The sequence below is a fragment of the Halichoerus grypus genome, chromosome 11 (genome assembly GCF_964656455.1).
Source record: "Halichoerus grypus chromosome 11, mHalGry1.hap1.1, whole genome shotgun sequence".
NCBI classification, from domain to species: domain Eukaryota; kingdom Metazoa; phylum Chordata; class Mammalia; order Carnivora; family Phocidae; genus Halichoerus; species Halichoerus grypus.
The window spans coordinates 62,611,753-62,629,617 of record NC_135722.1 but is presented as its reverse complement, the minus strand read 5'-3'; the positions used below and the strand labels follow the sequence as shown (position 1 = coordinate 62,629,617).

The 17,865-nt window shown below is 36.1% G+C and overlaps 1 protein-coding gene across 26 annotated transcripts in view; it reads left to right on the top strand.

The window, feature by feature from the left end:
- Positions 1 to 17,865, top strand: part of DLG2 (discs large MAGUK scaffold protein 2) — a 2,206,895-nt gene that overhangs the window by 1,423,261 nt on the left and 765,769 nt on the right. For 2 of the 26 annotated variants that reach the window (XM_078058626.1, XM_078058633.1), the window contains exon 1: positions 16,685 to 16,828. The exons of 22 other annotated variants lie outside the window; for them this stretch is intronic. In XM_078058626.1, the coding sequence (XP_077914752.1) occupies positions 16,724 to 16,828 (105 nt within the window). In that variant the 5' untranslated portion in view covers positions 16,685 to 16,723. Of the gene's footprint in view, positions 1 to 16,684; positions 16,829 to 17,865 lie in introns of those variants that run through there. 2 more of the 26 variants (XM_078058632.1, XM_078058629.1) reach the window with 1 other exon arrangement.

Here is a 17,865-nt window from a genome sequence, read left to right as displayed (position 1 = left end):
AAAAGAAGAAAGAAAGGGGGAGGGAGGGAGGAAGGGAAGGGAAGGGAAGGGAAGGAAAAGAGAAGAAAAGAAAAGAAACTAAGTGAAGATAACTTACTTCAGTGACTGCCTCCTAGGTGCTAAGAACTTGGTTATAAATGTAGCCCTATCAACTCCTCCAACCTGCACAATAACTGTGAAAGACTAAAGATACTACTCCCATTTTATAGCTGAAAAGAAGGGTTTATAGATGTTTGCCTAACTATCTGTGGAATCGATATTTAAACCCAAGTTGGCTTGTTGTTCTTAGATGGACCCTTGTATCTCCCAGATCTTTGGGTCATCTCTAGATTATTTTTTAGAATATAAATCGGAGATAAAGGTCATTGTATGAGGAGAAACCTCACACTTAAATGATTTTTAGCTTGTTTAATAAGTTTTTAAATAGGTAAATGGGGGGTATAAGTTTAGAGGTTAGCATTTTAACACTGACTTTTTAATGTTTTCAATGAAAGGACCGTATGTCCCATATCATTTAGGATGTATAATGTAAATTATACTACATGTGAATGGATAGCCAAGAAGTTAGACTACAGGTTAGCTGTCAGTCAAGATATTGAAAGATTTGTGCATTGCCCATTTAGTCTAATTTGGCAATATTCATTCTTTTATTCCTGACTTTACTCATTCTGCATTATCTTGACCATAACTTTCACCTTATGTCTAATTGGGTTTATTTCTTTAATTTCATCTATTTTTGTTCACCCAGCTGACTTCCCATGATTTTAGTCAATGTTTAGTTGTATATGGTAAAATCTACCTCATCTTCAAAATATTCAGAATAAATTATAAGGAATTATGGTATTTTCCTGACACATCTACTGAGCTGGTTGTTCACAAACTTTTTTAAATGATGAAACAGTAATAACTGATGTATACTGAATGTTAACTATGTGCACAAGTATCCTGCTAAGTACTATGTATGCATTCTTTCTAGAAATATTCACAACTATGTGGGTAATGTCACTCAGTCTTTCCCAATTTTAGATGAGACAACAAGACTTCAGAGAGAATTTAAGCAACTTACCCATGGCCACACCAAGTGAGTGGCGTGTTAGCATTCAAGCCTTTGCTGATTCACTCTCAAACCTTGCATTTTTACCACTGTGCACCAAAAGCATAATTTCCCACTTTCTGGAAGCTAAGCATTGTCTTTGGAGAGAAACAGAACTGATTTTCATTTTGTCTCTACAATTATCAAGCTTTGAGAGCTTAGATACATTACTCAAGCTCTCTACCATTTCTTTTGCTTGTCTGTTCCGTGGGCACCATGCCCATCCCTTGGGGTTACTTTATTAAAAGACCTAGTACATAAGGGGCTTAGTGCTGTACCTGATATTTGGTGGATGTCTAATAAAGGCTAAATACCTTTTTCTTTCCCTTACACAGAAAAATATTCATCCCTTAGTGTTTCCAAATCTTTTCTATATTTTTTATTTGAGCCCCCAAGATCCCTGTCATAACAGGGATTATTATCTCTGTTTTAAAATAGAGAAGATAAAGGTTCAGAAATGTCACCAAGCTGAGTTTCAGTCACACACACAGCTTGTAAGGAGCAGAGCAAGGGCTCCATGCTTCTCACTCCTTTTTATACCTAAGTATTTACTTCTCAGAAAGACAAAGTAAAGGCAGAAAGCAGAGGATATCAACAAAATCTAAAAGGTCCTTCTAGGAAAACACATTCTGCAAAAAAGTATTTGCTCAATCTTCTATCCCTCCTTTCCCTGAGAGGCAAAAATGAAGAAGTATTTCTGTCAGGAAGGAAGAGTAGAATCTATTAGGAAGATTGCCCCTTTGCTCAGTGAAGGCCATGATCTGAGCTGACATCTAATTGTATTTGCTTATTTCAGAGCAGCAGATACTCAGCCTTTAGTGAGGACTGTTTTGTAATAGGTTAGAAGCTGCACTGAGTATTATCAGAATGAGTTGGCTTAGTTACTGAGAGTGATCTTGCTGGTCCTGCCTAATGAAAAGCAGGGAGCCCCCTTATAAATGCACTGCTGTGTTATGGATCTGGTTACTACTCCCTCTAGCAAAGGGCACCTTGAAAGAGACTTCCTTCCTTTTATCACCACACAGTCCCCCAAAATACTTTAAACACATAAGCAGGAGGTAGAAATGGTTGATGCAACCTGCTCATAATCCTACAATTTGCATTTAGGCCTTCAGAACTCTTCCCCACCCGTTCTTGTGATCCAGATGAGATAATCATATGTAGATGGATTATGTCCCATATTCATCTAGGGTCCTCTCCTTCCTTTTCCTCTGGGCATCAGGAGGTTCGGGGGTAACCTTAAAAGACTGTTTGTAAAAGGCTCACCTATTTAGAAGGATAACATGCTTCTGGCTCTCTCTCTGGACCTATAAAGTTTCCTCTTACTCATACTAAGAGACTGAGTCACATCACATCCCCCCATAGCTGGGATGCAGAACCCATTTTTCTCTCTCCATAGCGCAAAAGACTTAAATCACAATTCCTTATTTGATCCCCCACTGTTGGTGCTCTAATGGGGTTGCTCTGCATTGAAAAACATAGGTCAGTAAAAGCCAAGATTTGGTTGATTCTTGTAATTTTCCTTAATTCTCTCACAATAGCTTGGGCCAATATTAATTCCAAGTTTGTGGCTTTACTGTAGAAGTAGTATTACCTAATAACTATGCTTTTGTCTCCCATTTTTGAAAGGAAGACTCTTTTGTTATGTTTGAAAGAATTTAAAAATGAGGAACCTAGGATTAACTTTTTAATTAGATATAATGATTAGAAACTTTTCATCACAGTAGTTTTCCTTTCATTATGAAAGGAAAATTGACAGTTTTTGTTCAGTTAGTGTTCACTGAAATGTTTTTTAAAGGAAATTATTGCAGAGTAAAAGGATATCAAAAAGCATATGCTTTTTTACATTTTTATGGGGAGAGATTGCTGATTTAAAGGAATTATAAAGCCCACAAAACATTATATTTCTGTGCCTGAGTAATATTTAGTCTCAGTGCATTATAAAACTTCACCCCAGTATAAATGTTTGTGATCCCTATGTTAACTGACCTTTGATCACATCAGCACAGTTCAGTGAAATCAAATTTGCAAGGCTTATTTTGGTGGAATCCATTATTTGTGCTTATGGCCAGCCTTTCAACTTTGGAGTAGTTTACATGTCACTGTCTTGACTTCATAGTATAATTTCAAATGATTTAGTTTGTTTAATTTGGGGTTTGGCTATTGATACATTAACATTCTTTTTTTTTTTTTAAGATTATTTATTTATTTATTTGACAGAGAGAGACACAGCGAGAGAGGGAACACAAGCAGGGGGAGTGAGAGAGGGAGAAGCAGGCTTCCTGCCAAGCAGGGAGTCTGATGTGGGGCTCGATCCCAGGACCCTGGGATCATGACCTGAGCCGAAGGCAGATGCTTAACGACTGAGCCCCCCAGGCGCCCCAATACATTAACATTCTATGTTCAACTTCATTTTCGGGTGAATAGGCCTGGACTTCATGAACACTGGGATAAATGCTTTTGATGACTCCAAGACTGGGATTTAGCTTTTGTTCTAGCCCAGAACCACCTGGCTTTTGAAAATAAATCCTAGCTGAACTCCCTGCATCTGTGGTACTCACCTCCCAGTCATTTAACAAATAACTATGAATTTTACTTGAATAATACTCTATCCTCATAGCTCTTTATTGTCTAAAAGTGCCAACCAGAAATTTATTCTCCTCACCTCAGAGGCCTTCTATATTTTCTCCTTCCTGAAAGCATTAATAATATTACTGATAATGATAATAACATTGATAATAAATTTACATTTGCTGTTATTAGCACTCTGACGTGCAAACAAATGTTAAGTAATCCATTCAATCCTCACAATATGCCTGGAAGGTTGCAAACATTATTATTAATTATTATTATTCACAATTTACACAGGAGAAAGCTGAGACTTGGTGAGGTTAACTAAATTTCCCAAATTCACACAGTAAATAATTAATGGAGCAGACAGAACCATTAACCTTCCCCCAGCAAGATTTTTTGTTAATTGTTGTTGTTCCCCTGCCTACAAGCTTTACTAGAATCAAGGACTCTCTCCCCTTTCCATACTGTCTGTCTGTCTATCTATCTATCTATCTATCTATCTATCTATTTTTAATTCAAACTCCATTCCTTTTGCTTTTTCATCTAGTGCTTGCCCCTTGCCTGCCCTAATAACCTGGGCTCACCTCTCCCTAGCTCTCACCTGATCCCAGTCTTTTCATCACATAACTTGGAAACCTCAAAGCCACCAGGAATGCCACCCTCTCCTTCCCTGTGAAATAGACCAATGAGATATTTCTCTAAGGGTGTGTGTGTGTGTGTGTGTGTGTGTGTGTGTGTGTGTGTGTAAGAGAGGGAAGGAGAGAGGGAGGGAGAGAGAGGTAAAGGAGAGAAAAACAGAAAGCAAAGGGATGGAGGAGGCAGCAGGGAAAGGTAGCAAGAGAGACAGAGAGAGTCTTATTCAAACACTGACTAAAACACGTAGTTGCTACCCAGGGGAGACATGCTGATGAGGAGGAAGGAAAAGGGAGGACAGACTCTCAGGGAGCTTCATTTTAGGGCTGTTTTGATATCTTGAGTTGAGACAAGAAGTCAATCTATGAAAATTCTATGATGTTAACTGCGCAAAAGAGTATCCCTAAGGTGACCAATGCTCTAGCCCTGGCCCTGCCACTATCTAACTGCATAATCCTTGGCACATTCCAGTCATTTGGGTCTCAGCTTCCTGTCTGTAAAATGGATAAAACCATCCTAGCCTCATAGGATTTTTTTAAATATCAAATAAGATACTTACACAATGATGAAAGTGCAGTGGAGATTAGGTTCTTGAGGTGCTTATGAACTAGTGAGATGATAAACATAGGACATATGGATAGAACTTTGTGTTACCTAGACATAGAAATAGGTATATTTAAAGAAAAATGATAGCTAATGATTGTTTATTGAGCCTTTATTTCATGTTGGTCTCATGAATTGACTTACTCAATCCTCATGACAACCATATAACATACATGCCATTATCAAACCTATTTTATAGAAGAGGAAACTGAAGCCCCGGTGCAGAGAAATGTGATCAAAGTCATATAATTAAAAAGCAGTCCAACTAGGATTCTAGCCCAGGACTCCAGATTCTGTACCTTAACCATGCTCTCTGCCTCGGTGTAGAGATAAAACAGTATAGGCATTGCTTGCAGAGGTGAAAGTATTGCAACTCCTAGCTCTGTGCTGCCAGTAAGGAAATTCTAACATCACAAAGCCCACCAACACAGCTCCTCTCCTCAGTGTCAGCTTTACCTCTGTGCAGCCTGCCCTGCCCTCTCAGCCACTTCCTCACGGGCCATCCACACACTTAGGCCATTCAAAAAAAATTGAGTAACTATGCTGTAGGGATCTTGCCTGTCAAACCTTTGGAAAACAGAGGTGCATAGGCTTACTGAAAGTGCCATTAATTTTTATTTTTCTGTTTCCAATTGAGATGTTTCTGCTTGGCTATACTTAAGCAACATGGAAATAAAAGATAACTTTAATCGGCATCCTTATAACTTCTTTCATGTTCTAGTTAGCAGTTCTACAATGCCTACATAAAATCACATTATCTTCACCTGTCATGTGATTACTTCTTTCCAGGCTTTTTACTAGAGTGGACCACAGGGCTAAGAATACCATAAAACCAAATTCACTCAGGGGAGTTATTGATTTTTTTTTCCGTCTCACATTCCTGTTTCAACATGAAAAGCCCTAATTGCCTCCCTCCTATATTTAATATGTTGTGTGTTTTCAAAAACATCAGAGTGCAGCATTTTTGGAAACCACTGTGAGGCCCTAGACATCTCACCTCTTGAAATACAGTGAGGTGTATACTGCTGTTGCATAGACTACAAAGACAAAATGCTTTGGGAAACTTGGAAGGGAGGGAAGGAAAGCAATCTGAGAAGATGAGAACATGGTAATGGCAATCAAATAATATATGCTGACAAAAAGACCTGAGTGCGGAAAAACCTAAATTCAAGTCTTATATCTACCATTTATTGCTGGTGTGATCCACGTGCCTATCATACAGCCATTCCGTGCATCTGTTTCCTCAGTTTAGAAAGGCGAGTGCTAATTGTGCCTGTACACACTCCATGTGGTTTTTGTGATAGTTAAATCCATTCATTTATTCAACAAATGTTTAGTGGGCACCTATTTCATGCTAGACACAGTGTACGTACAGGTGATACAATGATAAATAAAAGGATTCTTTTCTGTCCATATTGGGGTCGTTCAATGAGAAGTCCAGCAAAAATCTAAAAGTCACAAGAAAGAGGTTTATAAACTAGGTTCCATGAAAGGCTATGACAGGATGCCCTGATGGGTCTAGAACAGTGGTTCTCAACTAGATAGGATTTCATCCCCCCAGGGGACGTTTGGCAATGTCTGGAGATCTATTTGGGTGTTACTACTGGGGGAAGAGAGTGCTATTGGCATCTAGTGAGTAGAGGACAGAGATGCTGTTAAGCCTCCTACAATGCACAGTGGAACTGAGATTTGAAAGGTAAGTGGGAGAGAATTCTGGAGAAGAGGTGGGAGAAGATTTGAGGCAAAGTAACATTTGCATAGGAACTGACATGAGAATGAGCTTCATCATATCCTACGTACTGGAAGCAGACCTGTGGTGCTGCAGTGTAGACAGGGGAGAAAGGGCGCCTGATGACATTGGTGATGGGCAAGGTTAGAGCCGGTCAGGCCCAGGGGTCATGATGAAGTGGATATTGGGGGTTCCTGCGATGGCTTAAACAACCAACTGGAAGGAGCTGGGATTTACTGGGTAAGAAAATGAAAGAGACACAGATTTGAGGGGGAGGAAAGAGGATAAGAGCCCAGATTTTGAAGGCAGTAAGTCTGAGAGGTCTCTGAGATACTTGGGTGGAGATGACCAGCAGGCTGTAGAATATGCAATTCAGGAGAGAAATCTGGGCCAAGAATATAAATGAGGGAGCCATTGATGTACTAATATTTATTTTTTTTACATAAGCTCTAGGCCCAACATGGGGCTTGAACTCACTACCCCGATATCGATTTACTCTACCAACTGAGCCAGCCAGGTGCCCCTGATGTAGTAGTATTTAACTGAGTGAATAGAGAGAGGGTAAAAAGTACAGGGGGAAGAGACTTCCTAGCTGTGAATGTGCTTTGTCAGCAAAATGTTCTCTATAAATATGAGGAATTCCTGTCATCATCAAGTGCAATACTTTTCATGTCCATCCATTTGTTTAACAAACTGTTGCCAACCCTCATTATATGTTAGGCTGTGTGCTAGGGGCTGGGGATAAGCGGATGAATAAGAATGACACCTGCTCTCAAAAAGAGTCAAGAAAGCAGGTAGAGGAGAGACGTTAAACTCTTAATACTAGCCTATCAATGAGTTCATGTAGCTTTCCTTCTGTCAGGAAAGTCCAGAGGAGAGGAGAAGAAGTGAGGGCTCTTGAAGGGGAAGAAGATGAGGAAGACAAATTTGATCTGCCTCATAGTTCTATCCAGGTTAAGCTTGGCCTTGACCCTGCCCTGAGAGTTAATGCGCTGTGATCTAGTGTTTGACAGAACTATGTTCAAAGGAGACCTAGTGTCCTATTTGCTCTAGTCAGCTTCTTTGGGATCACTTGTTTTCTCTCCCTTAAAGTACTGGACTTGTGATTCCAAAGACTCAGCAGAGAGTAGGGAATAGTACTCTGTGACAATCACTTGCATCTCTTAAACACCTTTGAAGTATGACTGACTGACTGATTGAATATATAGCTACTATACGAATTTTTGAAATTCTACTATATGAATTTTTATATACTATAGTTCATTTCATGCCCTCTGGAATACTACTGCATACAGGAAAAGTCCATTTGCCCTTTTACCCTGGTACAGTCATGTGAGTCTTGCCCCATCAAAAAAGACATGTCATTCTCTCTTAAATAGGGGAAAATGGGTCACATACGAATTTTTGATAATAAGAACTGTGGCCAAATTCACCATATATCTTTAAAAATACAAAAGAACATGGTAAATATACTAACATAAGTTTTCTGAAGTTTTAGTAAGCTTTTACCTATTTTAGGGCTCATTAGTAATAATATCAAGCAAACATTGAAAGAGCCCATCATATCCCAGGCACTGTGCTACTGAACATTTGCTTCTCTTCTCTGAAACTACAGTTTAGTGGGAAGACTAGAAGTAAAAAGTGAATAGGGATACTTGGGTAGCTCAGCTGGTTAAGTTTCCAACTCTTGATTTCAGTTCAGGTCATGATGTCAGAGTTGTGAGATCAAGCCCCACATCAGGCTCTGCACTGGGCATGGAGCCTACTTAAGATTCTGTCTGTCCCTCTCCCTCAGCCCCTCCCCGACTCTCTCTCTCTCTCAAAAAAGTAAATAAAAAATAAAGTGAATAAACAAATTATTTTAAATTAAGATGGAAACTCTGAGGAAGCAATCAGGTTTCAGGGGGAAAGAACATTAGGAGGATACATACTTTAGAATAAGGTGTGGTGATAATCAGGAAAGGTGAACTGCAATTACCTACATATTTCCTGATTACTGGGCAAATGGAGTCAAAAATATGAATTTATTGTAGATCTTACTTATTACTTTTTATTTCTTACTTATTAAATATATTAATAAATTAAAACGAAATTGATTAACTTCATAAACACTAATAATAGTGCTTACTGTGTGCCTGGTTCTGCTCTGAAGATTTACAAATATTAATTCATTTAATCCTAAAAGGTAAGTACTATTATAATTTCCATTTTATAGATGAGAAACTGAAGCAGAAAAAGCAAGTAACTTGTCCAAGGTAACATAGCTAGTAAGTGTTAAAGCAAGTTACATTAGCCTCTGTGTCTGTCTGTAAATTGAGAATAGTACCTTCATGGGGACGAGAAGGATGCTGCAAGGGAAAATAGTTTTTTAAGAAGTAAAACAGTAAATTTCTATTCTTACAATTTTAATATCAGTTATAATGTCACTGTTACAATGATGTAAGCTCTGAACTTTAAATGTGACAGGGAAGCCAGAAATTTTAAGATGGAGGATCCTACCCTTAAGAGAGCTTACTGTCTTACTAGAGAGGGATTATCAGCATGCATGACATAATGCATAATTCAAAATTACATGGGATATCTTTGCTAAATTTAAGGTCATATCTGTTAGTGCTTATTTTGAGAGGAAAAATGGGATTACTGAGGATTAAAATATATTCACAGATCACTGAATTATAGCTCTGAAAGACACAAGAGATGGTTGAATCTAAGCTTTTCATTTTATAGATGAATAATTGAAGCTTGTCAAATCAAAATAAACAAACTAAGATCTTACAGCTAATTAGGGCAAGAATCATAACTAAGAATAAGGCCCCTGGATATGAAATCTTGGCCCTTTTTTCTGATTCAACTTATCCATTTATTTTGTTTCCCTTCCTACTAAAAAGTCATTGCTTTCTAATCCTCTCCCCTCCTGTGAGAGATAGATCAAACTACAGGTTTGTAACATTAAATGGTGACAGAGCTTGTCACATGGGAGAAAACCCAGAAGATTAAGACTTTCTGCTGGTTTTTCTAGGAACTTTTAAAGAAATTTTTAAAAATAGCTTCAATGAAGTATAATTAATATCCAATGATCTGAAGATACTTAAAACATACAATTTGATAAGTTTTGACCTATGAAACCATCCATTCAAGATAATGAACATATCCATCACCCTCAAAAGTTTCCTCATGCCCCCCTTGTAATTTCTCCATCCATTTCCTTCCCCCCACCTTCTTTACCTCCTCATTCCCAGGTTCTCCTTTCTGTCGCTATAGATTAGTTTGCATTTTCTAGAATTTTATGTAAATGAGATTAAACATTACATACTCCTTCTGTCTACTTTGATTCAGCATGATTATTTTGAAATTCATTCATGTGTTGTATGTACCAATAGTTCATTCGTTTTCATTCATCTTTCACAATTTGTTTATGCATTCATCTTTTGATATTGGTCTAGTGTTTTGCTGTTACTAATAAAGCTGCTATAAATATTTGTGTACAAGTCTTTGAATGGACATACGCTTTCATTTTTCTTGGGTAAATACATAGAATAGTTTAATCATATGGTAGGTGTATGTTTAACTTAAAAACAAAAACAAACAACAACAAAAACCACTGTACTGTTTCCAAAGAACTTGTTCCATTCTCATTCCCACCAGCGATGTAGGAGCGTTTCAGTCTTCCCCATCTTCACCAATCCTAGGGATAGCCTGTCCTTTTTTTTTTTTTTTTTAATATTAGCTATTCTAGTAGGAGTATAGTGGTATCTCATTGTAGTTTTAGTCTTTATTTGTCTACTAAATAATGATGTCGGTCATCTTTTTACATGCTTATTTAATACATGTATATTTTCTTTGGTGAAGTGTCTGTTAAAATGTTTTGCTTATTTTTAATTGGATTGTTTCTTTCCTTATTATTGAGTTTTGAGAGTTCTTTATATATTTTAGAAAAAAAATCCTTTATTAGATATATAGTCTGTAAGTTTTGCCTCCATTCTGTGGCTTGTCTTTTCCTTGTCTTATTAGTATTTTTCAAAGGATGGAAATTTTTAAATTTGATGACGTCCAGTTTATCAGTTTGTTCTTTTATGGTTGTGCTTTTGTTACTGCATCTAACCTAAAGTCACAAAGATTTTCTTCTACTTTTTTCTTAGTTTAATGTAGGTTTTACATGTAGGTCTATAATCTGAGTTAATTTTTAAAGATAGGCATACATCAAAGTTTGCTATTTTGCATATAGATATACAGTTCTTCCAACATCATTTGTTGAAAAGATGACCTTTTCCCCATTGAATCCTCTTTGCACTTCTATTGAAAATCAGTTGTCTATAGATGTGTAGTTCAATTCCTGGAGTCTCTATTCTGTTTGTTGGTATATTTATTTATCTTTTTTCCAATGCCACATTGCTTTGATTACCTTAACTTTATAATAAGACTAGAAAACAGGTAGTACTTTTTCTGAAATTTTATTTTTTCTTCTCAAAGTTGTTATTGGCTATTCTATATTCTTTGAATTTCTATATAATTTTTGGATCAGCTTGGCAGTTTCTCCAGGACAAACAAATAAGCAAACATACAAATAACATTACTGAGGTTTTTATTGGGATTGCATTGCATTGAATCTGTAAATCAATTTTCAGAATATGATATCTTAACAATATTGAGTAGTCTTACCCAGAAACATGGTACATCTCTCCATTTTTATGTCCTTAATTTCTCTCAAGAAAGGTTTGCGTTGTTCACTGTACATGGTTTGCACATGTTATATATAGTTTATCCCTAAGTATTTTATATTTTTATCTTATAAATGGTATTGTTTTTATTTCAATTTGCATTTACTTATTGCTAATATAGAGAAATACAATTGATCTTTATATATTTATCTTGTATTCTGAAATCTTGCTGAAGTCATTTATAAATGCTAAAGTTTGTTTTAGATTCCACGAGATTTCCTACATAGACAATTATGCCATATGGAAAGAAAGACACTTTTATTTCTCCGTTTCCAATGTTTATTTCTTGACCTGTGCACTGTCTAGAACCTTGCAGATAATGCTGAATAGAAGTGGTAGGAAAAGACATCCCTATCTTGTCCTGAGAGTTTGTTTTTTTTTTAAGCCAGGAATGGATATTGAATTTTGTGTAATGTTCTTTCTTGCCCCTACTGAGATGATCATATGGTTGCTTGTTTGTGTCAAAAAAAATAATATCATGGATTGTATTGGGTTGTTTTCAAGGTTAAACCTACTTGGTCATGATGCATGCCTTTTTATATGTTGCCGGATTCAATTTACTAAAATTTTGTTTAGAATTTTTGCATATATATCATATATATGCAAAATTTATATATATATGTATGTGTATGTGTATATATATATATATATATATATATATATATATATATATATTCATGAGGGCACATGGGTATTTGCTTTGTTGGTAATATCTTCATCTGGTTTGGAACCAGGGTAATCTGGCCCCCCAAAAACAAGTTGGAATGTATTCTTTCCTCTTCAGTTCTCTGAAAGAGTTTGTATAACATTATTATTTCTTCCTTAAATGCTTGGTAGAATTCATCAGGGAAGGCATCTGGGCCTGGAGTTTCTTGGTGATAGGTTTTTAATTATAAATTCAATATCTTTAATAGATATATGGAATGACTATTATGTTACTTATGTTTCTTGAGTGAGTGTTGGTAATTTATATTTCTCAAGGAATTCATCCATTTCATCTAAGGTGTCAAATTTGTTGGCATAAAGTTGTTTATGATATTTTCTTATTGACTCTTTCATAGCTATAAGACCTGTAGTGATGCTACTACCTCTCTCATTCATGATTTTGATAATATATTTCTTCTCTCTTTCATCCCTCATTAGTCTTGCGAGAACATTATCAATTTTATTGATATTATCAAAGAACCAGCTGTTAGTCTTATTGATTTTCTTTACTTTTTCTTGTGATCCTTTTTATTTCCTTTCTTTTGCTTCTTTTGTGTTTTTTTTAGTTTGCTATTTTTTTTTCTAGTTGTAAAAAGTCCAAGCTGAGATCATTAATTTGAGATCTTTTTCCTTTTAAATGTAGATGTTTAGTGCTCTTTATGTTCCCTTAATTCGGTCTTTAAGGGTATCCAACAAATTTTGATATATTGTGGTTTTACTTTAATTCAGTTCAAATACATACTAATTTCTTTTTTTTTTAATTTTTTTCTTTAGCCAGTGAGTTAGTTATATGTTTTATTTAGTTTCCAAATATTTTAGGACTTTCCTGAGATTGTTTTACTTTGATTTCTAACATAATTTCACTGTGGTCAGAGAATATACTTACTTTGACCTGACTCCCTTTAAATTTATCGAAATTTGACTATGGTTCAGAATATGTCCTATCTTGGTAAATATTCGGTGAGTACTTGGAAAGAATATGTATATTTTGCTGTTGTGGGGTGGAGTGTTCTCTAAAGGTACATTAGCTCGAATTGATGGATGGTTTTGTAAAGGGCTTCTGTATCCTTATTGATTTCTGTCTTTTTATTCTATTAATTATTTAGGGTTTTTAAAGCTCCAACTATAATTATAGATGTGTCTGTTTCTCCTCGTCACTTTGGTCTCTCCAGAAAACCAACTCTAGCTCCTCAACTCAGCAAGTTCATTGGGTTTCAGCTGGGTCCCCTGCAATGTGGCTGGCTATTCAAGGTTGTAAATGGGGAAGTCACAGGAGTTACTTTGTTTTTTTCCTATCCCTCAGAGTTTACTGTTCTTTGTTGGCTCATATCCCTATTTGAAATTCATTGTTTCATATATTTTGTTCCGTTTTTTGGTTGTTTCAGACCAGAGTGTAAATCCAAGCCCTGTTACTCCATTTTTACTGGAAGTAGAATTGTCATGAAGTTATATTTTAACCAACCACCAACAGAAAGCATTCAAATGCAGACTTGTCTGGGCATGGTAATACCACCATACAAAAAGTATTTTTAGACATTCTAAGGCCTGTAATCTAATTTAGAGTATGGTAATATATTTAGATATGATGGACATATGGCTTAGTGACTGTGTTTAACAGAAAAATGGTAGCCATTACCATTTTATCAGGCATTGTGCTAACAGGATGAAAATATGTACACTCTACTTTGTGGGCAGGGGCAAATGCACATTGAAAAGTTGTTGAAAAGAAACAGAGGCTTGAAATACATTTATCTTTGCATTCTTTGTTTCCAGCACAGTGCTGAGCATATAGTAGAGCTCAATAAATGTTTGTTAATCTGAGCCAAGTTGTTGAGCTAAGTCAAATATTTGATCAGGTAAGATTTCTGGTGTACTCCACTTGAACGTTGAAAGTAATAGATCACAGAACTTACAACAGTGATTGGGCATGAGTATAAAATATGTTATAGGTCCTTAATAAAAGCTAACTCATTAAATAAGTAATATGACCTAAATAATCAAGCCACCTAAAGCCTCCAAAAGTATGCCTATGCACCTACTTAAAAATTGGGGAATAAATATATGGAATTTACCTCCTCATGGTTTAAAAAGAGTTTCACTGAATTTATGCACATTGATGCTCTAAAAATTGGTTAGAGCTAAGATTGGTTAGCATTATGAATAGGAAGCTACTGAGTTTGCATTTAAGAGTAGCTTTGGTTCCGGTATAAATCTTACTATTAAGCTCTCTTAGTGTCATGGTCCTTCCAAACCAACCAGTAATGAACTCTAATTTCCCACTCTGCTTTTGTTCTACTTTTCCTTCCTCAGGAATGTCCCTTATCTATCTCTGCATGTCCAAATTTTACCCTAACTTCAGGCTTTAGCAAAGTGTTAAATCTTCCTTGAGGCTGCCCTAATTTCCCCAATGGATGTATTCTTTTTTTCTTTTTCATTGTTTTGTAAATAGTTTGTGCTACCTCTTTTATGGCACTAACCCCTGGCTTTTTGGTATTCACTCCATGTATCATCCCTTCAATTAGACTTTAAGCTCCTTAAAGACAGATTCGACATCTGATATATTCATTTGTCCATAGTACAATCAAAAAGTATAGCACACAAGAGGTGCTTAATATGTTTATTGGATCAATGAATGAATGAATGATTTTATGTAGAGTTCCTATATGTAGACTGCAGATTATCTATGCTTTTTCTAAAGAGTAAGGAAAGGAGGATCTTTTAGGACATTCTGCTTAAATGAAAGAATGAAGGGACCCGATGAATAAGAGGTAGAGGAAGTACAAGGTAGGATAGAAGATCCAGCTGGGGACTGAAATAATGGTAAATATTGGCTCAAAGAATTCAGAAAGGATTGGCTGGAATTTTGGAGGATAACTTACAAAGCACCTTTTTTTTATTTTCCTGTTGTTTGCTAAGAAATACAGAACATTTACTAGTGAAGGAATATTTTCTGGAAGTTGTGGGCTGCCTGGTCGACAGTGCATGAGAAAGAAGCATGTGGCTGGGGCAGATGGGAGAGTCTAAGGGCAGGAATGAAGGCAGAGGAGGGACTGTGGGTGTGAACTGAACAGAAGAACAACATGAATGAGCAAAAGAGAAGGTTGGTTGAATTGATATTGAAAAATAAACTAATGGCAATAACCTTATTGTGTATATTCCTGAGATATTAAGGAAAAATAATCTTCCTACAAATTACCCAGGTAGAAATTTTGGAAGATCAATTCTACTTCCAATTCCTTCAATAAAAATTGGAAAATAATTGAGATAAAAGGCCTTCAGCCTTTGAGATTTTTCACACCACAAGGTCATTATCATGAATTAATCTGCCATCACCAAGACATAAATGCAGAAAAACTAGGTAACCCAAATCATGCAGCTCTTCTAGAAATAACACAGCAAAAATCCTTCATTTATGTCATCAAACTGTTTCCTATAACTTGTACCTTGTTTTGTACTCCTTAGATTTTCTAGGTCAATTAAAAGCACAACTTCATTTTTTATATTATGTATTGCCCTCAGTTTACCCCTTACCTCTAGAAATGCTTGAATACATGTTCTCCCTGTTGGCTCTATAACTAGCTCTGAGTGTAGATTCCTTTGGAACTTCTGAGTGCTCAGCACCTTCTTTCAAGATGCATTACCCCCAACTCAACAATCCCACAGAGACTATAGGGGGCTAGTAGATCCTCAGTTTACTTTGTGGGCTCCTGTCTTAGGTGAATAAACATTCAGAATATGTCACTGTATTCTGCTATCCAGATTTTATTTAGTGCTTTATACTGGTCTTTTTGTTGTTAAAGTGTGTAACCAATTTCTCTGGAATTAACACGTTCCGATTCTGTGCAGACCACTCTGTGGTCCCAAAACTATTTAAAGGCTTGATTCTCCTGACATTAATTATGAGAATTCTACTTAGAATGACAAATAAATGTGATTTTTCTCTAATACATAAAGCAACAGAAAGGTCTTCTAATGGCTTTTAAATTTTAAGATAAATAATTGACTGCATCTTATACGTAGGAACCTTGTGACTAGTCTTTAGGGATACTTCCAGATACACAACTCTGTAGTTAACAAAGCAGTAATACTCCATAGGTGAAAATGTCATGTCTAGATCTTAACTGAAGTGAGAAAAGAGTTTGGACATATTAAATAACACTGTGAGAATGAATGTATATAATTGGATTTCTCACACAGCCCGGACGAGTGTAGACACCTGCATATGAACATATATGTGTGTATGTAACCCACTCCCATCAATTTTAATACTTTTCACAAGCTACTCAAATTCTACCTTCATGGCCTGCCACCCAAATCTTCTGGTAGAAATATTTTTTCACATCTCTTTCCCTCCTACTTCTTTCCCCCCACACACTTATGGTATGTGCAGTTTCGCCAGACCCGTGTGAAGACAGGGGAACATTGATGGGATTGCTTTTCACAAGTGTGGGAACGAAAATCCTTCCCAATGAAAACATCTGTCTCTGTTCAAGTCATGCCCAGTTATCCCCCAAAAGAAATGTTCTGATTAACTTTTTTTTTTTTAAGTCTTAAGATAGCAGTTTGTGTAGCAGATCTAATTAAGAAGTTTATGTAACAGATCTGCAGGGTTTTTTCCTTCTTCAACTGGGTTCTTTGAGCTCAGTTTGAGTGTTACTAGCTTTCGCTATGCAACGGCCAAGTGCTTCCCGGGCTGAAAATTATCAGCTTTTGTGGGATACTATTGCTTCCTTAAAACAATGTGAACAAGCTATGCAACATGCATTCATTCCGGTAAGGAAAATTTCCTTTTATTCTCCTAAAGATTTTTTTTTCTTTTTCTTTTTCCTTTTATAGCTGTAGATAAATGGCACATATTATATGCGTTTAAAGATGTGGTATCTTCTCTGTAGCTCTTGTTTGGGATAAATATATCTCTGTCTTTCTCGGTATGAAGTCTGAATTCTTAATATGGCCAGACATTGATAAATGAGAAAGAGTAAACGGTGGTGCAAGCAAACTCATCCCCCTAAAGAAAGTAGTTTCTAAAAGTAACATGTACTAAAGAAAGGGAACAGGATTAGATTTCTCGTATTAAAATTTGATATAACTTACAGTACATATTTCTTGGTTAATTCCCCCAGAACTCCTTAGAATGGCTTGAATATCTTTTGCAGTAGGTTTGATACATAGATCAAGAATCCAAAAGTTAGTTCTTACACTTTGGTTGCTTATCCAAGTAAAAATCCACCCTAAAATCTCTCCTGAAAAGCGTGACTATTCCCTTAGTAAAGCAGCGATGCACTATTTAGAAATTTATAAGTATAGCTGATAAAATATATAGATATATAAAATGAATTAAAAGTCAGTATCATTGTGTTATATATTGCAGAAATAATGTTTGTGCTTATAATTATTTAACCAGAGGAACCAGGCTAGCTACATCAGATGGGCGGAGATGAGGTAAATGGGACTTGGAAGAAGAGTTTTAAAATATTTGATTCTTTAATTAGATCTGTTTTGAGGGATTAAGAATAAAGGAATTAAGAAATAATGAGCACTCTCAACAATTAGTCTCTGCTAAAATTTATTTGGAATCTCTCAAGAAAAACATTATTTCTGATATAGAACCTCGAGACATACCTCTATCCATAGTGGGAATAAATCTTCTTTGAAGTTCAAGTTATTTTCAACTGACTGAAGTTAGGTGCCATTATATTTTTCTCTGTAACTTGGGAATCACCGAAGTGTCTCAAAGACTGTGCTACATTTAAAGTTCTTCTCATGAAGTACTATTTTCTAGTTGGGTCTCTGTAAATTGATCTTGACTG